This window comes from Paralichthys olivaceus, chromosome 13 (assembly GCF_024713975.1).
Source record: "Paralichthys olivaceus isolate ysfri-2021 chromosome 13, ASM2471397v2, whole genome shotgun sequence".
NCBI classification, from domain to species: Eukaryota; Metazoa; Chordata; class Actinopteri; order Pleuronectiformes; family Paralichthyidae; genus Paralichthys; species Paralichthys olivaceus.
In genome coordinates this window covers 1618079-1642937 of record NC_091105.1, presented here as the reverse complement: position 1 = coordinate 1642937, position 24859 = coordinate 1618079, and the positions used below count along the sequence as shown (strand labels likewise).

At 44.6% G+C, this 24859-nt stretch overlaps 1 protein-coding gene across 6 annotated transcripts in view; it reads right to left on the bottom strand.

Moving 5' to 3' along the window:
• The window catches only part of pear1 (platelet endothelial aggregation receptor 1), a 42535-nt gene that overhangs the window by 7174 nt on the left and 10502 nt on the right, over positions 1-24859 (bottom strand). For 5 of the 6 annotated variants that reach the window (XM_069537251.1, XM_069537255.1, XM_069537254.1 and 2 more), the window contains exons 2-14: positions 14741-14851; positions 14158-14259; positions 13959-14059; positions 10769-10861; positions 6845-7091; positions 5016-5118; positions 4462-4598; positions 3689-3901; positions 2405-2579; positions 2151-2271; positions 1895-2058; positions 842-944; positions 162-314 (exon numbers count right to left, since the gene is read on the bottom strand). In XM_069537251.1, the coding sequence (XP_069393352.1) occupies positions 162-314; positions 842-944; positions 1895-2058; positions 2151-2271; positions 2405-2579; positions 3689-3901; positions 4462-4598; positions 5016-5118; positions 6845-7091; positions 10769-10861; positions 13959-14059; positions 14158-14259; positions 14741-14847 (1819 nt within the window). In that variant the 5' untranslated portion in view covers positions 14848-14851. Of the gene's footprint in view, positions 1-161; positions 315-841; positions 945-1894; positions 2059-2150; positions 2272-2404; positions 2580-3688; positions 3902-4461; positions 4599-5015; positions 5119-6844; positions 7092-10768; positions 10862-13958; positions 14060-14157; positions 14260-14740; positions 14852-18371; positions 18601-24859 lie in introns of all 6 variants that reach the window. The other variant, XM_069537252.1, reaches the window with a different exon arrangement.

Below are 24859 nucleotides of genomic sequence, written 5' to 3'. Positions count from 1 at the left end.
ATCAATCGATCTGATCAATCACGGATCATGCCGTGTGTCAGGTTAACGGCTTGAAATCCTACAATAGTTCCAGCAACGCGTTTCGATGTTTCTCTGCTCTGTCCGATAAATTCAAAAATAAACCAGTTCCTGTCACGTATCCGCCGACTGATGACACTCACTGTTCTGACAGGTGACTCCCCAGTGGCCTGGACGACACACACACTCTCCAGTTTCCCTAATGCACGTTTCGCTGTTGGGGCAATGCTTGAAACAGGTCTGGTTACAGTGGCTCCCCCACATGCCCTCTGAGCACGGCTCGCTACAGCGGGAACCTGCAGGACAAATAAAACGGACGATGACGGACGAAGCAGGGAAGTCACAAAGCTCAGTGTTGGAGGTGGACTTATAAAAAAGTTTTGTTCAACTGTCAAATTAAAGGAGGGGATGCCAGAAGAAATCAAAGCATTCATTTGAATAAAATACCACAATATCAAATGTAGCCAATCCTGCATCTATACACTTACTTCAGTAAAAGTATAAACAGTAAAATCTTTAAAAAGTTCTCATCGTGGAGAATCTTTGATGACTGTTGCATTAAACACAAGACTCGATGGGTTTACATGTTTTTATCCATCGATCTGAATGCTGATTATTTTCCAAAGCATGGCATCAACAGTGGCTGATTTGAAGTGTTTGTGATTTGAAGTGTCTCTGGCGTCCCTCCAACTTGCAGAACAGTTCAATTTGAAGATAAACGTCGTGGTGTAAAACCTGTGGCCCCCTCGTTTTCCTGGGACCGGGCTTATCTGTGATGCCGAAGCCAAACTGGCAGCGGCACGAGGAGGACGTCGTCGCTTACCCCACCAGCCTGGCAGACAGCGGCACTCCCCGGTGGCGGCTTGGCAGCCGTCGGCATGGACACAATCGCACCTCTTCAGGCAGCCTGGCCCAAAAGTGCCCATCTGCACGTGTGAACAAATGCCAATGGGCAGAGAATCGTCAGGGGAAATCTCTTGAACACTGAGCCAGCTCCGTCAGAGACAGAATGTTGTTGCACACGCAGCCGGGCGGGTTGGCACGGAAAAGCCAAATGGGGGGGGGTTTACACATCTAAGAATCACATTAACGTTGACAGAGGGTGAGGTAACGGATGAAAAGTTCCTCTGCATGTTTTCATTATCACTCTTATGATTTGTGGTGTAGTCTTATCACAGATCACAGCTCACATGTCTCCAAACTTCACACAGAAGAAAAATATGGTGCATTTTTCTTATCGTCTCAAGTTTGTTTTACTTTACAAAGAGATATGAAGGACTTTCTCTTGCTATGGGAGGAGAACTGTGTTTTTCTCATAGTATTGTACTTGTACTGTAATTCAGATGTCTTTGTCTATATAGTATATTTTCATCTTCTTATTGCATATTATTGATTTTCTTACATATATTGTCAAATTCATTTATATATCATGTTAAAAAACAACCAAGTGCTGATCAAGCTTAATAAACAGAAATAAAAGAATATGAAATATATATGTAAGCAGAGAATAAATTAGAAAAAAGAAGAGAAGAAGTAATTATTATATTATACAATATTAAGTGTTTTGGGCTCATTCATTTTATCCAGGTTGAAAAAAGTTCATCTCACCTTCCTGCAGTTTGAACATGTTTGAGTTTTTATGACTTAAAGTTTTGTCGTGGTGTGAAAGTGTGGTCACTGGACAGAGATTCTAGTTTGAATACTTCCTATGTAGAGTGATTGCTTTCTTTAAATAATTATATTTCCTTCTTCGTGTATCTAATGTTCAAGGTTTGCTATGAAAAAAAATTCCACTGTAGTTTAAGTCTGATGGATCTTTCAGTTTGCTTCCGACATAATTACAAACAAATGAAGCCGGAAAGCCTCATGTACTCACAGGGCATGGCTGGTCACAGTGCGGCCCCTGCCAGCCGGCGGTGCAGGTGCAGGATCCGTCTGCGGGGTGACATTTTGCCCCATTGGCGCAGTGGCAGGTGGCGTTGCATCCTGGGCCCCAGGTTCCCTCAGAGCACGGGGTGGAACAGTCCACTCCTCGCCAGCCTGCAGACACATGAGGAACCATCAGCTGGACTGGTCCCAGTGATGAGTTCACCCGCTCAGTCAACGGGTCAGACTCTCAACGCTGTGTTTACCCTCTTTGCAGAAGCACATCCCGTCGATGGCTGAGCAGTCGACAGAGTTCTTACAGGAACACTCCAGGGAGCAGTTTTTGCCGTAGGTGCCGCTTTTACACGGACTCTCACAATGAACCCCCTGCAAGAATAGATAATAATGACATCAACTTCAATCAGGCAGATGATGAGTGAGATCTCGATGTTACATGTACAATAAAAACAGATCTGAGTTCTCAAACCCGATTTATCAGCTCATCCAACGCACGACTCACCGTGAACCCCGGGGCACACTGGCATCGCCCAGTGGCGCTATGACACACCCCTCCATTCACACACAGACACGGCTCCAGGCAACCGTGACCATAGAAACCATGAGCGCACTTCTCGTTGCAGTGCAGTCCTGCCCAGCCCGGCTGGCACGTGCACTCTCCTTTCATTGGATGGCAGCTGCACATGAGAAGCAGAGGGACACGTGACGAAATTCCAAATGAAGGGTGTAAACAAAATGTGATCAGAGCGTTGAAACAGTACCTCAACAAATCTTTCCAAAATACGCAGGATAACAAAGGATCGGATGTGACGGGCATATTTTATATATGCACGGTTATCATGACAATAACTGTTTGGGCCAAAAGTGGAAGGTGCTTTTTTTAATTATTAGTTATTTTACTGGAGAATTTGCTTTGTCTTGTGAAAGAGGGGCAGATTATATCAGATCATTCTTCTTTCTGCTCCTTTTCATTCAAGATTTGAGATTTTCTGTTTGCATTTCAATCGTTTCGTTGAATGAAATAAAAAATAAGTTCACATGAGAGGCTACTATCTAAAGCTTATTATATTATATTTTGTTGTTGTTCCGACTTGAAAAGCTTAATTTTCCCAGTCTGGAAGTCATTTTTCTGATTATTCCGACACCACTTGAACGCACCATCAGTCTGATTTCAGGTTTTAAATTGTCGCCACATTAAAATGTTAAACTTTGTTTGTATTTTTTGTTAAATGTAAATGTGGAGACTCATAACCAACACATTAAATCTTGCTTCATATTTCTTATGACATGAATAAAACTAAAACAAGGAGGAGACTGAGGGAGATGTCAATCAAGCAGAGTTTGTTCCCGCCCTCGTGCTCCTGACAGGAAGTGTAACACCTGAGTGGGCGGAGCTTCAAACAGCTGAACCAGGTAAAGAGCTAAAGTTGTTAGCTAACAGTTAGCTAACACTAACCCGACCTGAAGGAACAGAAACTGTGAGCTGATAAGTCACCGCTGGAAACACGGTGAGATCAACAGACGTGTTCCAGAGGTGAGATCCGTGTTTACGTCATTAATCAGCTGTTAAGTTGTTCTGTTCACACCGGCTTTAAAACGTGTTCTGGAAGTTTGCAGATGTGTTGTGTGAGTTTCTCTGAGGAAAAGACTTTTATCAATCGTCATCAGACACTCGGCGGTGATCAGTGTTGATGCTGAGCTCGTGGCTCCAACGAAATACTTTTGATTCATTGTGAAACTGCAGCAGGAATATTTGTGTATCTTTAAAAACCCTCGTGCGACTCACCTGAGTGTGTGTTTGTCCTCGCAGAGACACGTGTGTTCACACTGCATGCCGTATTTGCCGGGGGCGCACATCCTGTCCCTGCAGTGCGGGCCCCTGAAGCCCGGCTCGCACAGACAGCCTCCGTCGATGTTGTAACAGCGAGCGCCGTTTGCACAGTCGCACACGCTGCCACAGTCCTGACCGTAACTGCCTGCCGCACACTCCTCGTTGCACCTGAGGGCACAACACAGAGGGTTGTGTAGACGCACACGAGAGCTCGACAAATGGGAAAATGACACACGCGAACCTGTCTGTTGTCCACTGGGACATGAACCACAAACCAGAGTTTGGTTTTGAGTTGCGGCGAGCCAGCGTGATGTTCAACATTAGTCTGAAATCTTCTGTCTCTGCTGTTTGTTACACACTCAGAATATTTGGAGAAACAAAAAACAGACAAAGGGTTTTAAATGAACAACAGCTCACCGAACAGAAAACGTGTAACGTGACGTCGGCACAATGCAAACACCGCTCTGCAATGATTTCTATCAAAGCACATCAAACGGAAGAACGAACGTCTGAGCAGAGTGTCTCTGACGGAGGACGACGTGTTGAGGAGACAGGTTCGTGTTCTGGATCTTCTTTTCCAGATGAGCTGGAAGCTGTGACTGATCATAAAGCTGCTTTTTGGACCTGCACTGAAATCTGGGAAATCTCCTGAGAGGATCCAGAGTGGCTGAACGCAAACGTGAAATAAAGTTAACACAGACCCGCACTCTGCATTTTCACATACACACCTGTTACCGGTGAAACCTTTAGCGCACTGGCACTGTCCAGTTTCTGGGTCGCACTTCCCCCTGTTGTGACAAACACACTCCTCTTTACAGTTCGGTCCAAACCATCCCTCTGAGCATCGCTCCGTGCAGACCGCCCCCTGCAGAGAGACGAGGGAAAAACACTCAAGAGGCAGAAAGAGAAAACGCCAAACTTGTGTGTGTGTGTGTGTGTGTGTGTGTGTTATCAGAAACTGGAATGAGACAATTTGATTTTATACCGTTTCTCAGAATATAACTGAATCGTTTGCTCCCTGCTGAGATCGCACAATCACGTGTCCTCATCTTTTGCACGTTTTCCAAAAAAACAAAGAGAACTCGTGAATCTGAAATTAATCCTGAGACGACACTTTGCTGTCAGAGTGTCAGTGTTGAGAAAGAGGCCTCGGAGTTTGGAGCCAGCTGGAGCAGAACACATGAGCTCATATGAAATTGAGAAACCTCCACGGATTACGTGAAGGTTGTTGTCACTGCAAATGCTTTTTAAAAACTTTTCTTTTTTTTTTTAAAAAACCTACCGTCCATCCAGGGGGGCAGTCACAGAACCCTTTGCCCCGACAGATACCGTCGTTCTGGCAGGGGCAGCGTGCCTGACACTTCCTGGAACACGCCGTCTCACAGCTGCAGAGGAGGAGGAAGATGGTGGTTATTTAAAACTCTGATGAAGCTTTAAAACAAGTACATTTACTCAAGTACTGTACTGTTTGTGTACTTTGAGTATTTCCTTATTTCTACTGTTTTATATGGGCGATGTTTTATAAAAATCTAAATTCCAAATAGTAGATTAAAAGATTCCAAATTAATTTAAGATTATTATTTCACTGCACTTGTACATGTACTATTTATATCCTCCATAGTTTTATTCTTCCTTTCCACAATTCCATAACAATTCCTTTTCTTACTTCAGTGTTGTTTAATAATTTTATATTGGATAATGCAGATAAAGAAATATATGATGTGTTATTACAGATAAAACTGTATGCACCCTGGATTAAAAACCACAAGTTGATTAATTACTTACTATAACATAATATACTGTAATCTGAAGTTGGCCATTTTGCTTCGTGAGTATTTTCAGTCTTTCTTTCTACCGCTGGGCTAAAGTGATTTTCACTTTACGATACTTAAATGCTTAAATCTGTGATGCTGCAAAAAATGCACAAATATTGGCGCCTGTTAACGTGCAGCTAAGTCTTCTGAAGAAAAGAGCGAAAGAAAGAAACAGTAGCTCCATCGTTAGTAAGAGACCTGGCAGTACAACGGGCTTGTGGGAATCATCAGCACGAGTGGAACGCGTCTTTGACCAGTCAGATTACTTGGCTTGAAGTACCTGGAGCACGGTTCATCCTGAGGACGTCGTATTCTCTATCTCACCCTGGAGGTGAAAGAACGTGGACGCACTTCAGATTTCATCGCGGAGCTCCGTCCCACTATCAGCGTTGCCAAGTTTCATTTAGCTTAAAGTGGAGTGTTGAGCTTTCACATTGGCAGCGGAGCAGTTTCCACTAATGTCCAGTGTGCAGGAATTTTTCATTTCGTACTCGTCCTCAGGGGCATCTAAATATTTGGGCGTAACTGATGACTCATGGATTGTACTGCAGTTTTTTTTTTTTCATGTTAAAAGTTGTGGAAAAATAGTGAAAGATCTGACAGAGCTTCTGAGAAGTGATGTGTAATGAAGAGTTGTGTGTTTTCCAAAAGAAACAATCCACTGTACATACTTTAAAAAACGGCTCGCATACTAAAAAGGGAAAGTGTGTAAATGCTGCGTACTCTGGTATTAAGGCTCTGCAGATGTCCGAGCTCTCAGTTGGTTGAAATATCTCAACAACTGTTGGATGTCAGGAGATTAGTTTCAGACCTTCAAGATCCCCGGAGGACAAATTGTAATTATATTGATGATGCTCTGATTTTCACCATGAGGTTGATATTTGTGGTGAAAAATCCAGATGATCATCTGATGAGCTGTCGACTGCTTTGTTTACACGCTTGCTTCAAATTGCCTTTTGAGGGGGAAAAAACCTAAATCCAACCCCCGTGCGACTGTTGGTTTGTTGTTCAGCAGGATTACACAAAAACTACAAAACTTAGAGGAAGGACAGAATACGTGACGAGAGAGAACTCATTCAATTGTGATCGAATATCTTTCAAAGCATTTATGACCAAATATCTTAATTAATGAATCTTGATTTTTAAAATAGCTGGTGGTCAGGGAAGAACACTTTAAAGTGTGGCGTGAATCTAAATCTGGGCGGATCCAAATGTAATGTTCGTCTCCATAAAACCAGCGTTTTTGAAAATCTCCTCACATCCTAAACGCCTATCAACTATTTTTCCGTGCACTTACAATGTCCCGGTGAATCCTCCCCGACAGGAGCACTCTCCTGTTTGTCGATCACAGGATCCTCCGGTCCCACACTTGCACCTCTGCAGACAGCCCTTCCCAAAGCTGCCCGCTGGACACGAGTCCTCGCAGTGGCGTCCTATGAAGCCCGGGGGACACTGACACGTCCCCTTCACTGGATCGCACAGCGCTCCGTTCTCACACTTGCACTGATTACTGCAGTTTCGGCCCCAGTGTTTGTCATCACAGGCTGAGGAGCAAAAGGAAAACCGTTATTTATTATTGATTATATTGTTCCAGGAAAATTTGTTGAGCTCAGATATTGAAACAAACTGATTAGTTGGTTTATTTGAGTGTAAATTTATGAATTTACAAAGAATATCAAGGATTTTGTTGGATTATTGGTTATTTATCCAGATGATTCTTTTTTCAGTAACACCGCACAACATTTTTCCAACGACTCAGTTTCCAGTAAAACGTTTCCAACTGCAAAAACATTGAGTCAAACTTAAATAAAAACACGTTACACTTGATTATTGTCACTTGCATTAAGACGAAGAAAGATCCTGTTGCTCTAGTTTTCTCCTGGTGTGCACTCACAGAAATATCGGACGTCATGAAACAAAGGCAGAAACGAATCTGATTAAATTCAGAGATGAGGAACAGAAACGTGAGAGGAGGAGGAGGAGGAGGAGGAGGAGGGGGCACACTGTCTCCTCCGCACATTACTGTGGCTCTCCACGTCCAAATGTGGCCCCTTCAGCTCAGGAGTGTTATGTTACCAACAAATACACTCAAAATGGCAGAGAGATTTGCATGGAGCTCACGGGACAGACGACTTTTAAACGGTTAAATTTTACAGAAGCCCGCAGATCGGCTCTTGAGGGCTGTGAAGATTCACACGAGGTTTGGATTTCAAATTCACGATGAAGAGATCTCAGTCTGCTTAGAGAAACCGTGATTGGTCACGGGGGCATTCCGCAAATTTCTCATCAATAACATTCGGCTGTCGTGGACGTCAGACATCTCGGAGAACATGTGATACCCAGATAACGCTGACGTAACAGATGGACGAGCGTCAGTTATCCTCTCTCAAGCTTAAAAACAATGCCAGCGATTTCACGCTGACCTCCGAGAATCATCTCTTTAAAATGCCCAAAATCCAAGAGGCCCCGAGCTTCGCCGCCATGTCTCCAGCCGGGCCCCCGTACCCGAGCCTCTGCTGAACACATGCCCTGCCTCGGCTTTGAAAAGTACAAGGACTGCTTTGACAATAATTACGCAGAGGGGAGGGTATAGAGCCAAATTTGGTTTGGAGAAAATCACGCCGCCGTGGACTTCAGTGTTTATTGCAGTAACTCGGAGCGGGACCCTTTCCTCTTTTTGTTTAAATGAATCATAACTCCGCTCGCTCTCTCGTCGTGGGCACGGGAGAGGGGATCTGCTGGAGTGTGTCACGGTGAGTAATGAGAAATTCATCTGGAGCGGCGGTGATGTTTACACAGACCTTCTCCAGGAGAGCGGGGGGGGAGATTTACCGAGGGGTCTGCAGTAAGAGCTGAGGGCTGATCCGTCCAGACAGCCGATGAGTGAACGGGTGAAATTTACCATATTGGACATGTTTTTTTTTTTTTTTTTTTGAACAACCAGCTGGCGGAGTGTCAGCCCGATACAGAGACTCTAACCATCTGGTTGTTTATCTGCATGTACACACACAGTCCCCAAGTGTAAGTCGTCCTCTGAGAGTGTTGCTGAGTTTGTTTACCTCCATCGAATACACTCACTTCAGCCTGAAGTGTGTCCAGCTTTGAATTCTTCACCTTAAAGGGCAGCAAGGATCAACACAGAGTCGGCAGAGGTCTGAGATTTGAACCCAGAATGACTGAACTGTGCTCGTGGGCCTCCGCAAACCAGTGCATTCCATGTCAACAAGACCTTTGACTTCTGAAATCGAATCAGTTAATCTGTGCGTGAAAGTGAACAAGTGGCGAATTTGAGAGGATTCTCTCGAGACGTTCTTAAACGGACACGTTCACGAAGCACAAAAAAAAACTTTTGTAAGGCCACAGTGACTTTGACATTAGATTTCCAAGTTGTAATCAGATCGTCCTCGAGTCCAAGTGAGCGTTTGAGCCGAGATGTAATGAAATTCCCTGTGGGTGAATCCGATACATCCCAAGAACACAAGGTTACTGTGGCCTTGACCTTTGACCTTCGACAACCAAAACGTAATCAGTTCATCTTTGAGTCCAAGTGGACGTTTGTGCCAAATTTGAAGACATTCCCTCAAAGCGTTCCTGAGCTGTTGCGTTCACAACACAAAAAACATGTGTTGCGAGGGGACGGCAACTTTGACCTTTGACCCTTGTCCACTAAAATTCTCATTAGGTCATGGTAATGACATTCCGTGAGATATCGTGTTCAAGAGATCGTGAGGTCGCCGTGAGCTCGACCTTTGACCCAGGGGAACCAAATTTAAAACCCTTCATTTAACGACGACAAACAAACAAACGAGCAGCATCATTGATGTGATGGACAAATGTCTCCGCTCTTTTTAAAGAACGCTCACTGATCTGGTGGGAAAAATTCTTCCCTGTCCCATGTGAGTTTCCTCAGCAATGCTTCGGGTTTCGTTTGGCGGCTGACGTCTCGTGGACACTGACCCGGCAGCGCTCGCAGCTCGTCTCAGATTCCAGCTCAAAATCTGCTCCGATGCATGACGTGACGGTTTCTCGCCACATTCCTGCTCGTGCTTATTACGTCTAGACACCATTTTTCTTTCTCTTCGATCTCCTCTCTCCGCTGTCCTCTCTTTGTGTCACTCTCTTGGGCTGAGTCCCCCCCCCCCCCCCCCCTCTCGTTTATCCTCCAAATTTATGGGCGATCGGTCCTGAGAGCGTTCGGTATTAAAAACCCTTGGAGCCCTCTCCTCTTTCCCACAGTTAGATAACTCAACACACAGGCATCCAGGAAGCGTCAGGGCCCAGTTCTGCCAAAAAAAAAGACGACGATACAGAGGAGAGCTGCAGCGGACGAGCGAAAAAAACAAAGAGAGAGAATTTACGTAAGTGAGCAGTGCGGTGGAGAGGGAGCGAAAGGAGAGATGGAGAAAAACTGGCCCAGGCAAGACGGAGTAGTGGGGTAACAGTTTCCATTTCCCCTTCCCATCATCCCCCTGTCAAGACACCGACCGCTGCCCGTTACAGCTAATTCCCTCTCTCTGCAGAGGAGTGGGGGGGGAAATGGAGGAGGCCTGTGGACTATTGACCCAGCTGAAGGCAGTGGAAAACTGGGGGAGGAGGGGGAGTGAAACGTGGTTCTGGTTTCACACTTAAAGATTTCAGACAAGACGAACAGGGTTAAACTTACTGTTCCAACGCCTTGAATAAATATTACAACTCTTTTCTGCTGACTTAAGTTTGTAAAAGTATTAACGGGTAAAAAAAAAGAAAAGAAGATTAAATGTCTGTTTAACTGTTTTATGGACTTTGGCTTCTTTCAGTGCATCTCGTGGAGTGAGACGTATCGGCCTCGTTACACTTGATTGTTTGATTGTTTTTAATTTAGAGCACTTCTCAACTTTATGGAGAAAAGCTGAATTATGGCTCATTATAACTGCTCCTTTTGAAAAGTGAGTGAGTGAAAGGAGGAGAAGGAGGAGGAGGAGGAAGAGAACCGAGACACTTCTGGGCTGAGCCTGACGTTAATGACTCATTGCCGTAACACTCCCTTTGCTGTTTCCATTGGAAAGGCCTGCGCTGTGTGATGGAGCGCTGCAGGAGCAGATCATCCCTTGACTAAAGGCCAGTTGTCATTTCCTGTTGTTTATGTGAGAGTGAAGACGAGACAAAGTGATAGAAGGAAAAAGCAAATGAGAGCGAGAGAGTGAGGACATGTCTGAGGGGGAGAGAAAAGGCCGATTCATACCGCTGGAACAGTCGTCTCCTCGCCAGCCTCTCTCACACTGGCATCGGTCGGGAGCGACACACCGGCCGTGCACGCACTCCTTGGTGCAGCGAGCTGTGGATCAGAAGCACAACTTGTAAACAGACCTGGCTTTGTGGGAAATTCTCTGTATCATCTGTTGTTGTACCTGTATGTATGTAAATTATAATTTTTTGCATGACTTTATTTGCATGTCAAGGTGGCACACCCAAAATGTTTTGTGCTGATTCGGATCCTGATTAAAGGAGATATGAGCAAACAGAGTTCAAACTTTCAAGTTCAAGCTACCGAAGTCCCGTCCTGAATCCTGAACACAGACTCGGTGGAGTCAGTCGTCTAAACATGACAGAGATCCAAGAATTATTCTCTGAGAAATTTATGAAAAGGTTGAAAAAACGTCCTGATTCAAAACGTTAAAGGAAAAATAATCTTGGATCTGATCCACAGATCCACAAACAAAACCATGACCTCCTGGAGCGAGGTTAAAAAAAAAACCTGACTGAGTGATGAGAACAAATTCAAGTTGAATTGCAAAACAACTAAAATCAAAATCGCTCTAATTTTCAACACAGTTCGTTTCTAATGTCACCGAGTTAGTTTGACGTGTGTTCTTTGAGTCGTTGCTGAGATATCGACTGGCTTCACTGTCACAGTTCCAGTCACGTGTCCGTCCTGACAACTGGACTCGGCCGAGCAGCTGAAGGCTCCAGATGCTAAGCAGCGTCTTTAAAGCGCCTGCGTGCCGGCATTAGAAACGCTTCTGCTCCTAATTAAGTTAACTCCATCATGCATTTCTGACTGAAGACTAATAATTCTGCCACAAATATCGTGTGCCATTGAAAACATGTGCCGTATATTTCAGGCACAAACAATAATCCCTCTCTTTATTTTCTCCCGAGTCGAGCGTGCGTGGGAAGGTGGCGAGTTGGGGGGAATCTAAGTAAAGACCAACGCGTCATTAAACGAAGGAGGTACGTCCAATTATATCTGATTATATGTATTTAGAAAACAAAGAGTGCACTGTACAGGAGGAGGAGTCAGAGACGACACGTTGAAGAGAGATTTCAATTGTAAAACTCAGCAGAGGAAAATCTAAAGCTTTTGTTTGGCCGCAGAACCTACACACACACACACACACACACACACACACACAGTCAAGATTAGAGACTGCTGTGAAAGGTGTGTCAACAATAAGCGACCGAAATTATCTTCCTCAGCTTTCGAGGCCTCCACTCACACAGACCTTGTTATTACCATCGTCCTCTCTGACATCAGCCCGTTTATAAAGCTGAGGCAGAATCTTCTGAACCGTCGAGACCATTTATGGTTTCTCTCCGTGTGTGTGTGTGTCACTGTTACCATTTACGGCTGCGACCGTTTATTTACTTTTCACATGACAAAAATATTCCTCCGACTGGATTCGTTTCGAACCGTAAACATGAAAGTTCTTCAAGTTCAGATTCAAGTTTTTCAAAAAGAAGAAACTGAACATCTTAAAAGTTCATTATTAAATATGTTACTTCGGCCACTAGGGGTCCAGAAGACCCAGTTTGTAGCAGTGTGGGATCATGGGAGTTGTATTCCTCTGTTAAGTGGATGTGACGCAATTAAAAGTTGAGATAATCCGTCCTGATAACTTGAATAAGTCAGATTCTCTGGGTTTGAACATTGTTGGACGATGTTAGAACACAAGTGTGTTAAATATTCTTTAAAGTTTATTAGAGACGTGTTTACTTTGTTTACTTTTCATAGATTTCAGACGGTCACAAAACACGATCCAACATTCCACCAGTATATAAAATGTACATCATGAAACTTTAAATACAAACTTTTAATAAACTGTGACCTGAAATCTAAAAGCCCCTTTTGGTTTTGACGGCTTGATATTTATTACCTCCTCCAAGGAGGTCAGGGTCGGAGCTATTCACTTCTGGTGCGGATCCAGGATTTTTCTTTTCACTTTCTTTAAAAAGATTTGAACACTTTCACCTTTTTCCCCCAGATGAAAGATTGAGGGTAAATAATCCGGCACATTGTATAAATGATGTTAAAGTTAAAGTGAGCGTCGCCTCGGTGAGACTGTTAAAGGGGTTTTGGTTGTTGAGCTGGTTTTTCAAGCCTGAGCTTTTTACCAGCAGTTGTGTCACATCTGAGTCTTTCATATATTTTGCTGGTGGAAACAAAAAAAAAAAGAAAAAAAGAAGTGAAATCCTTGAAATGAGATTATAAAGATGACCAGGACGGGAGCGTCAGGGTTTCAACAAACACACAGTTTGAAGATTCCAGCCGGTGCTGCCAGTACATACTGTGTGTTTTCAACATGAGAAGCTCCGGTGGGAATCAAACCCATAATTTTGGTAATTCCAGTGTCATATGCTCCTCATTGACTTTGCACATTGTGTGGAAAAGGGAGAAAAACAGCTTGCTTTGCGTAATGAGAGTGAATCACTGTGTGTGCACAGAATGTGACATTATTTCACTTACAGACCACAGCCACCATTTTAGCTGCTGATTGAATTCCTCCGTCCTCGTGTTGCAGCGTCACATTACTTTGTTTCCTGAGAATCTCACTGCTTCGACAAACACGCACATTTGGCTGAAACGTTCAGTGACAAGTAACTTTATTTTTTAACTTCTACCCGGATTAAATGGATTTTATTACGTAAATCCAAGATTCAATAGTTTTATCGTCGTATTAAACCAGATTTATTGAACCAGGAGCAAACACAGGAATATAACTCAAAATACATAAAGGGTCAAATATTCACATGGATCTGATTTTAATTCGTAAAAGCTCTTCACATAAAATGTATGGATGCGTCTGTGGATGATCATTAGCAAAGAGACGAAGATCCTCTCCAGAACCTGGTTTATGGAGCCAGATTAATGCAGAAGATTCAGAAGTTGTATTTATTACGTTTGTTTTGAGGACTCAGATTAATGGTTCTCATTTTATTTGTGTTTCATACTTTATGATGTACTCTGAGTGTATTTCTTCTTCCCTATACTTCGGTGAGCTCACCAAGATATTGATCTTGACTCTTTAAGACATTCTGACGAGTCTTTGCCGACCAAGGACTCTCACTGTTCTTCCTCGAGCTGCTGTTTAATTGTTTGTCTGATTTATGAACAAGGAAGGAAGGACGGTTAGAAGTTTTCCACGGTTACTTACGGACACATTTGTCTCTGCTCTCGTAGTATCCTGGACAGCACTGGTACCTCTTGCGATAGTCCGTCTTCACCGCCTGCCTGTAGGCCGTCTTGTAGGTGATCCTGAAAGAGTAACAGAGTCAAACAGGATGCCGTGACCCACCGCCGACAGGAGCAGGAAGTCAACCCCGACAGGAAATGAGTCGTCACGCTGGCACTACCTGTGGCGCATGCATCTGTTGGAGGTGCGAGGGTCCGAACAGGGCTCCTCCGTCACCTGGTCGTAAGGATGCAGGTGGGACTCTTTGACCGAGGTCGTGAAGCTGAAGAAGGAAAGAACAGAACGTTCGTGCTGTCGATGATTCACAGAATAAATAGAAAACGTTTTCCTGCTTCATCTCTGGTAACGTTTTACTTATGAGCTAAGACCGTGATGTTAGCCGGACATTTTAGGTTTTGGGCTTTTTAACTTTTACATAAACAAAACCCAACGAGAGGAAAGTAAAACGTCTCCTTTGAGTTGATTTTCTTTAGACGTTCTGCCTCAGATGAAACCTGATTCTGTTCTTATTTAAATTTAGAAGTTAGAGACTCATGAAACACTGAAGTTAAAGTTATTCGGCCCCGATCGTTCTGATAGACTCACTTACAAAACTACTTCTCTCCTGAAAACTGAACCGACTCGTCAAACAGTAAAAAGTGAATTTGCTCATCATTGTGATGGATGAGCGTCCTGACCGAAGTCCGGACCCAACACCTCTTGGATGCTGCTAAAACAAACTTATGCATAAACTGTGGCCTCACCTCTCCCACAGGCTGCACACGTTCGGGTCCTGTGGGTTCAGGGAGCAGCTCAGACCAATGAGCACGCTGACGATCAGCAGGACGACGGAGCTCTGCATGGTCGGCATGGTCCTGAGGGGGGGGGGGAAATAAAAATCAGACGAATGACGAGGGAGACATATCAGAGCAGGGTCGGTAGAAAACTGAATACAGGAGACGTTTTCTACATTTGTACAGAACAAGGAAGTCTGGTTGTGCAACAAGTTCACTGTTTGTTTGTTTCGTTAAATGTTTTGGATTATTTTCTCAGCCAAAGTTTTTACCTCCGTCCGTCTGTTGTTGGTTCGTTAAACTACCGGACGGATTTTCACGACACAAACAGCTCATGACATTTTCTGTGTGGATCTTGATGAGGCGTCAAATCCAGGAAACTTTTTTTTTTCCCACTTTCCTAAACATTGCGTTTTCCAGCATCTTCACCAGGAAATCTTTCATGGATGGAAAAAGAATCTATCACGTTAAAGTTGTGAGCGTGTGAGATTTGGTGCAGCTTGATTGTATTTTAATGGAATAATGTGAAAAGGGAGCTCCTGTCATTTTTAAACTTTAATAAAACCTGTTAATAGAAAAATAAGTTTGAAAAATGTACCACAAGTGAGTCATTATTGGTCTTTTGAATATTGGTGCAGCTTGACTGAATTTAAGGGACCGTCGGGCTTGAGGGTGCAGGTACGAACCACGTGTCTCTTATTGGAAGTTTGTTGGAGGCGTGAAAGGACGACAGAAAGGTTCCGGGTCCGAAACCGAACCTGTGACCACTCCTCCTCCTCCTCCTGTAAGTACTACGACTCTACTCCTGTCTCAGTGTTCTATTTTCAAAAATACATATTAAAGTACTATGCTTTTGTACTTTTCTTTTTTAACAACCGTATAACAAAGCTGAGCTGCCCTGTCACTCAGCAGTAACTCTGCGAGGGAAACACACACACACACACACACACACACACAGATGGAAGATGTAAAAACAAATTCAGTTCCTTCTCCCACCAGCTGATTTGCATTCCCTGTTTTTGTTTTTCATCTGCTTTAATCAGCGTCTCACAGCGGGGGCAGGTAGAAGGATTCACTGAAAGCTGGTTCTGGGCACCTATAAATTGCGGTTGAGATTTAGCCTCCGACTGTAAAAGAGTTCATTAAACACTCAGCAGAGGTGAGGCGAGGAGCCAGACGCGAAGCGTAACGACGTCTGCTCCCCAGTGAGCTGCACGCCGTCTGAACAGCGGACATAAAACACCGGCATCAGGAGAAAACCTGAGAGGAGGAGGAGGAGGAGGAGGAGGAGGGGGGGTCAGAGTCAAGAAACGTGAATCCACACTTCATCCTGACCCCGATCAATCAGTGCCGCTCGTCCGCTGTCCCCCGTCCACACTTCAGCCGCATCTGGGTCTGATCAGTGCGTCGGGCCCAGAGAGAGCGTCCAGCACGAGGACCCTGTGAGGCTCTCAGGGAGCGGGAGGAAGGCCCCGTCTTCCCCCCGCTAACATATTTCATGGAACTGAACGGAGCAGTTCAGCAGCGTGAGTCTTCTGGTCACAGGGTGAAAGCATCGTGGGAATGCAACGACATTTATCGGAGAGCTGGGACGTCGTGTTGACACAGGATCGGTCCAGCTTGTCCTCCACTGTTTTCTCAACAAGTCCCCTCTGACAGAGCAGCTTCTCACGTCCTCTACACGTCACCTCGGGGAGATCTCAGATATTCTGGAGCGCTGACGGATCGAGTGACGGATCAACGTTATCTTCTCCGGTCAGACAAACAGACGAGGTCGGAGCTAAAGTTGAAAATGAAATCCTCCGATCGTTACTCAATAAATTTCACAGTGTGTCTTTTTGAATTGTTTCGACGTCACGTGGGAAGTTTATCTAGAGTTGAGTTCAGGCTTAAGATCTCGATAAGACTAAAGATTCTTGTCAAGGTCAAGTAAGATAAATGGAAACTAGAATCAAGAGTGTAGTTGGTGAGTAGTTTCTGGAGGTTGTGTGGCAGTTCGTTCCATCGCTTCATCCATTTCGAATATTTCCCTCGAAAATATCCTCTTGATTCAGAGCTGACAACATGATCTGTGACGTCAGACTGACGTTGACCCTTTGACCGTCTCCAAAAATCGTATTCGTGGACGCCAGTGCCATATTCGAAGAAATTCCTTTCACGCGTTCCTGAGAGATTTCGTTCAGGAGAATCAGACGGACAAGCCTGACAACATGAAGCCACAGCTGTCGCCAGAGAAGAGGCTTAAAAAATATCCTCTGATTTGTAAATCTGGCCACGGTCGACGGCTTTAGTTTCCACTGCATCGCTCATCGGTTTATGATGGAGAAACAAAACTTCTTTCAATTTCAGAGAGAATATTTGTATTTTAAGAACCTGGGACTGGAGTAAAGTCTGGAGCTTCTGCTTTGGAAAGAACTTTGTTCGTAAGATAAACTCAGAACTAAGTTAGACTCTGACTTCTGGCAGTGGAGTCCATCGTCTAGTTTCTCTGTTAAACTACTTTCTAGCTCCATCTCCTTCATGGCATCTATTTGTGCTGGACAACACACGTATTTCACTTTCCAATCACAAATCTGCATTTAAACTCCAGCAGTTCACTTCCTGTCACTGCAAATTCACTCAAGTTTACAAAATGTGAAGTTTTTGGGCCCTTTGGGGAGAAATTCTTCTCTTTCTGCCTCTGACAGATGAACCTCCCGCTCCTCCACTCTCCACCGTCAGGAGTTAATTCTCCCGCTGGCACAAACGCTAACGCCGAAAGAAATCTGTGCCTCGAAAAAACAAAAAATAAAACAAGAGTTTTATGACAGCAGGCATATGGCTTTGATTAGGTGGAGTCATCAACTTCACCAGCCACTTCATTGGGTGGGGGGTGGGTGGGTGGGGTGGGGTGGGGGGGGGTGTAGATATTTTTCATTACCCTCTTTCCATTTTAATTGCGTTTCATTAGAAGGTTCTTCAAACCGCACGAGAATTCTTAAATGCTCAGAAACGGAGCTTAATGAGTGCAGGCGGAGTTGTTTTGGAGCTCAGCTGCTGTTTGTATTAAGTGTGTGTGTGTGTGTGTGTGTGTGGGGGGGGGGGGGGGGGGGGTTTCATCATCAGTAAACTGGACTTGGAGGAGCAGCTGTGAATTCATGGTGATTTGAGTTAATGCAGCTTTAAAGAGGAATTTAAAATGGGACGAGATGATTTGTTGGATCATCTTAAAAATAGCGCTTGGTGAATTATTATTTTTTTGTTTGATTTGATTTGTTCACAGAACGTAGTCGGGTCACATGATCCGAGTTTAATACACACAACCCCAGATTGTGTCATTTTGTAAATAAACAGTTTTGTTCTGCACTTGAGAGCACGAAGTCTTTGTTTTGGATTTGCTTCGTATCGTGTATTCGTGCTGTTCATGCACTTTGAATGGATAATGATTTAATCTCTCCTCGTCCGTGGACACTGGCTTCAGAGAGACGAGCTGATGTTTGCTCTTAAACCTGCACGTCTCCATAGTTTTCACTGAGTCGAGGAAACACATCTGCTGTTCTCATCATTTCATCGGACCTGACTATTCACTGCAGGTAGAATGTGGTTTTACATGAAACTCTACCTGAGCTGTTTGCTGATTGATTCTTCCTCTCTCCTTTTTTCCGGCCCTCGTCTCTGTTACGTTCAGCTGTGAGCTATCATTACTTCTTCTGACCGTCTTCCAGCGGCAGTCGCCTGATGCATCTCGGCTTTTCCGTTCACCTCTGAAGCGCTTAGGTAGCAGCTAACTGACGGTAACGTGAGCGCACGCTCACATCCACCGGTCAAAGGGGCAAAGTCTGGACCAAGATCTGATAAAAACAACAAAAAAAAACTAGAATGGTAAAAGTCGGTCCAACATATTTCTGTTCGTGCTTGTGATGAAAAAAACAGACAATCTCACCCAGAGCAGCGAAACTTTCATGTGGCTTTAAAAACCAAACACATCAAATGAGTCCCATACGCTGAATCCAGTTCACAACAACGCTATTTTTAGTATCTGAGGACATTTTGTTAATACACTGGGCTTCTCTTGACTCATACTGTCGAGGCCCCAAAGCCGCAACCGCGCATGCGCCCTCCGCACCGACTGACGAATGTTTAATAAGGGCCCCGCAACACTCCCCCTCCCCCTCCCCCATCCCCAGAACCGCACAGCGAAAACAAACGCCGACTGAAAACAGATGCACTGGTTTTATATTAATCTCACCAGACGTCGGTATCCGTGTTGTTCCCATATTCAGATTCAATCACAGGCCCTTCAGGACGCTGAAGTGCTGACAACTACAAAATGATCATGATTCGATTTCATGCATAAGAGCCATTATCTCAACGAGTGAGAGAGTCCGGACAGAGACTACACCCATGTGAGGGGGACGTGTTCGCTAATATGATATCGACAGAGAGAAGAAACAACCCGATGAAGGAACAGTTTGTTATTTGGGGAAATGGACTCGTTTGTTTGCTTGAGTTAGATGAGAGTCATTTGTTCGGGGGGGGGGGGTTGAAGGCAGGAAACCACTTGTTTGTATCGTAAGAAAACTAAATTCAGCTTCCTGCACATTAATGATTGAAACAATATGTTTATTTGTTTAACAAATACTGTGTGAAACAAGTTTTTTTTGGGGGGGGGGTCGTGTGCGGATCTTTTTCTATTCAACAACAACTTGATATAAAATTATGAACACGTGAAATTTACAAGACGAAGCCACTTTGGGGCTCAAACCCTGAGACGACCCACAAAAATCAATACAAATGATCAAACATTATTTTCTATTTTCCCATTTGTCCGTTTGTTTGTTGGTCTTCGGTTGTTGGTTGGTTTGTTGATTGTCTGGATCTGGATCTGGATCTTGGTTGAATTGAAGGGGACTGTTGGGTCCTGGCGGAGGTATGAGCTCTTTTTAGTTTGATTCTGGTTTGAGCACATGGCTCGGATCAAACTGTTTCCTTTCAATCTAACCTCAGATTCCTGACTATTTATTTCTACAAAGCTTCAGAGCTAATTGAGGTAGAAAATATTAGTCACCCACTAGAAGGGGGAGTCGAGGGGGAAAGAAAAATAAAGCAGATGGAATAACATATTGAGGGAGAGAGAGAGAGAGAGAGAGAGACGTTTTCACACGTCTGAGCTTCTCTCCATGTTCAGACTCAAACATGTTCTTCAAAACATTAAACAACACGAAAAATAAAAATGCCTTTTATTCTACGGACTATTCTAAAGCTCCAACCGCGGCCACGAGAGGCTCCACGTGGGGAAACACAGTAAGTCTCTGTTTGAGAGCAGTGACACAAGATCTCACAGGTGCGAGTGTGAATCTGCAGGTGATTTGTGCCTCGTGTCTTTCTGTCCTGGTCATAACTCCGACGTTAATCCCATGTTCCCATTACAGAGGTTCATAACAGGGCCGCTCGTAAAAAAAACTAAATTGACAATGATGGATGTGAGGTTGAAGAGGAAATATTTCAGTTGGGGTTTGAATAGAAAACTGTTGAGTAATATAAAATAAATGTTTTGAAAAACATAAGAGAAATAATTTGTGAAATACTGTAAATAAAAGAAAATGAAGACACGTGTTCTCTATAAAATGAAGCATGAGATCGATTTTCAGGACTTCGCCTCATGCAATTCAATAAAAAGGTTTTTTTTTGTAATCCCCTAAATATCTGATTCGTTTTAATTTGGTATCATAGTAATGATCGTCACAATGGAATAAAGTTTCAAAACAAGAGCTGCCTGCCCAACCCACCGGCTCACAGCAGAATTATGAGAAGTGATTTACTCAACCAGTGGTTCCCACAGGGAGGGATAAGCAGTGGTTCAACTCCATTATAATTCCATTAAAACAATGAGAGAGCAGAAATGAAGAATCATCGCTCTTGTATCAGGCCCCTGGAGCTCTGCCCACCCAGAGTGAACTCTGGGAAAAGTCAAACCTCTTCAAATTGAACTGCTGGAGACGAAATCGTAGCAAACGGGAGTCTGTGGCTTCGTGCGGCTCTTTAACTGGGCCCTCGACGTTCAAGCACAGAGAGCCGGAGCAAGAAAACTGGCACGAGCTCCAGCAACAGATGAGGGAGGACGAAAATCAAGTCAAATGTTTCCTGGCAACAAGGTTGTTTAACTGCACATGATTAAAGCGGCGCTCTGCAACGTTCCCCGGCCTGAAGGATATTTAAACGATCGCTCCCCGATTGTGATGGTCGCTGATATCAAACTACACTTTTCCACAGGAGACGACAGCCGACGCGTTCCTGTCACAAGTTTACAGCTCGGCTCTTAGAATAACAAATCTATAAAAGTGCTCGAGAGCAGAAACTGACAGAAACTGGAATAAATTATCCCGGGTCGTCCATGTGACGCACCGACCGCAGTCCCCCCCCCCCCTTATTTCCCCCCACATCCCACCCCCGCGTTAAACCATGAGTTTCTGTAAACTGCGTATAAAAACCCATAATCCTTTGCAGCCCACAGTAAGGCTGGCGCACACACAGGGAGGGGGGGTGGGGGGGGGTTGCAGAGACCCTTAACAACAGCCTGGTGAAACAATTACAGGCCACGCCCAGAAATTTAATGTGGTAATGCAACGTTAAACTCAACAAACACGCCCCCGCAGGTTTTCACGCCGCTCATTAATTTCGCCGCATTATGAAGATGATTCATTCAACAGTCAAAGACACCCGACAGTGAGAGCTGGTCAACGCTGCCACGGAGCTGGAAACACTGGGAAATCAAATCAGACCTGTGGAGTGAAAAGCTCTCGGCTGCTCTGGAGCAGTCGACGCTTCTCGGGGGAGTTGCGTGACAAAAGGATGATCTAGTGAGGGGGGGGGAGGGGGGCACACTGAATTTGTGTTTGTTGCCTTGATGGTTCTTCACCTTTTGAACTTTGAGAAACTCTGCACGCCTTTGCTCTTCGTCAAATGTTTCTTCTGTCTCCTGTTCCAGATGACCACATGGTCTGAATGTCGCCTCCCTCCTCGTCGTGCAGGATCAGTCTGGGTAGAGCCGCAGGAGGCCGGACACCACGTATGACATCACATGGTTTTTGTTCATAGCACATCGACGCCAGTGTCAGATTGCACAGTCTTCGTCTTCTACGCGTAGGGCTCCTCTTCCTCATCCTGAGATATTTGTATTATTTTTCATTTGTCGCTCGCTGTGAGTCTTTCAGACAATATCCTGCCCGTCACAGGAGCTCGGACATTATCCAGTTTTTACTAGAGGGCGTCCGTTGCAGCTATTTCGGACGCTTGCGATCTCACGCGCAGCCCCTAATAATTCCAGGAGATTACCCAGAGTTCACTGTGTGAAAGCAGCTTCATACAGAAAATCTGACTCAATATTTTGCTCAAGTTTCCAGAAATAACATGAAAATAAATAATTTGGATTCTCCTCAGCACGAGACGTCTAAATACAACGACAGATGCACGGTGCTGACTGCCAATCTGTCCTGGGCCATTTTCAAGATCTGTAAATTAGGAGAACAGCGATGAAAGAAAACGAACGAAAGCGCCTCATGTCACCCCTTTGTCATCTCGACAACAACATCGAGCCAGTTTTGTTTTGGCAACCTCGAGCTCTGCGGCCCGGGGTCTATTTTATTAAGCCGAGAAAAACAGGATACGGCACATGTCCCCCATTACATTAATTTAAAGTTCGATTTCAGCAAGAACCAAACCAAACTGTGTGACGGTTAATCAGGGAGAAGATCTGAGATATGATACGATTGACCTTGAGTGACACTTTCCTTCACTGTTGTCTCATCAAGAGAAACCAAACCAAACAACAATCAAATCAGATCAGAACAGTTTCTTCAGTTAGAGACTCAGTTCATCGGCCGGAGATTGTAATAAATGAATCGCTGCACAAAGTCCTTCTTTGATTTGGGGCTTTTTAATTTTGTAGAACTTTTACATTCACAAAAAAAGAAAAACTTTACAACAAGAGGACAGAAAAACTGAAACAAGCCAAATATAACATGTCTCTGTCACAGATCTTGAGTAAGGAGGTAAAAAATAATGAATAACTTCAGAAATACGTTTTTAATTGTCTGAACATGAGAGCAGACGCCAATTCGCCGATACATATATGATGACCACACCCCTTCCTGTTGTTTCAAGATAGATGTGATAATGTGTATGTGTGTGTGTGTGTGTGTGTGTGTGTGTGTGTGAAAGCCTGTTTATGTTGGAGATTGTCTTGATGAGTGAGGTCAGTGAGGCTCTGGAGCTGATGTCACAGCCTCTGTGCCACGGTGATGGAGAACAGAGCCCGTGGATAACTGTGGTTGGGAGGGGGGGGGGGGGGGGGGGTGATAAGGTTGCCATGGCAGCGCAGTTGTTTTGGACCACACGAGGACGTGAACATGAGTTCAACACGGAGCCGGGGCTGATTAGCGCGTTGCTTTCTGTCTGTATCCAGAAATAACGTCAACAACACAGACGCAGCTTGAATTGAACGTGATTCTGTTCCGAGCTCGGAGAATTATCTTCAGTGCGTCGCTCTGAGAATCAACTGGAATGAAAGATGTGTTGAGGTATGGAGGTGGTTTAGACGAGCAGTGTTGTATTTTGAATTCAACTGAGCTCAGATTAGCCGCCTGTATACATCTACTCAAAGTTCAGCCTCATAAACTACGATGATTCGACAGCTCCATGGTCTGTTTTTCCACACAATCCCCTCTGAATGTGGTCTGGGCCTCGTGTGGCGTCACTCATACAACTCACAGACGGTGAATAAAGATGGACGACGTGTCTCCACTTCCTCCCACGGTCCAGAAATGAAGCCAAAACAACCTGGGGTTCGAACGCTGCCATCATTTGGAGCCAAAGTCTGCGGAGAAGTGATCGCCACGTTTGCCAGATCCCTCCGATGGACGCTCGTCAATCAATCATGAGTCAGTCGATCGAGACCTTTCACCCTCTTTTATTCATTAAAACCAAAGAGGAACGGAAACTCCCATCCACTAACATGGAGTAGGCAGAGTTTATCCCCTTTAAACTGCAGCCAGGGGGCGATCAAGAAGCTTCGGCTTCACTCATTCAGTCTGTTTTAGTTTGTGATCCACCAACATCTGACATTTCACCATAAACCCAAAATATTTTTCGACTTCTCAGCGTTTCCTTTACACTGATTTAATTGTGGCGGCGCAACATCAACACTGACCGCCGCATATTCCACACATGGATCCCTTTGACCAAATATTTAACGTGATACAACTTTGCACAGGAAATCAAATGTGCGAACCGTTTTACAAAGTAAAATTTAAACAAACGTCGTATCTGAACTCTTTGGGGACATCGATGAGAAATCAAATAAATAATCGTTCCCTCTCTTCGTCCATGAACTGTTTACATCTTGCAGATGTGTGTGATCTAATGTGGTGAAATCCTCTGTTTTCTTTTGTTGTGCCGGGCTCCGTGCCAGCTGGAGTCCGTCGCTCGGCTCGTGCGCTCTCGTACGCAGACCCACAGTGCAAACTGCCGCCTGCTCCTCCACACTCCAGACCGAAACCACAGGCGGGGTGACTGTGGCTTCATCGGTCAGAGAAAGCCGAGGGGGCCACGAAAACAAATGTAAACTGTGGAGACACTAACAAACACGACTCACCTCAGTGGAGCAGAAGAAACATAAACACAGACTCACGCACCTCAGGTCAAAAACACGTCCGTTTGCTTTAAAGACGATTTTTAACCAAACTTTAGTGAGTGAAATGGTGGAAAACCAAAATGGAGGCCCCGGCTGAGGTTTCAGAGCGACATGACCATGCAGCGCTGTAATTATATGTGCTGTAATGCTCTGTGGATCACACTGGTGCAGAGACACAAGGAGTCCTTGTAAAAAATAACACAGCCTCTCCACAAACTGTGACCAAAAAACATGGCTCCGCATTGTAAACTCTCGCACTGAGATCACAGGCGAAAAAACCTCTCCGTCCGCAACATCAGCCGCCCGCAGCTCGTAAGTTCTGAAAACTCACAGCATGTCCGAACCAACAAATACCAACTTCAGCTTTGTCTCCTAAGTAAAGTGGTTTTCATCCTGTGATGTGGCCACGACCTGAACCG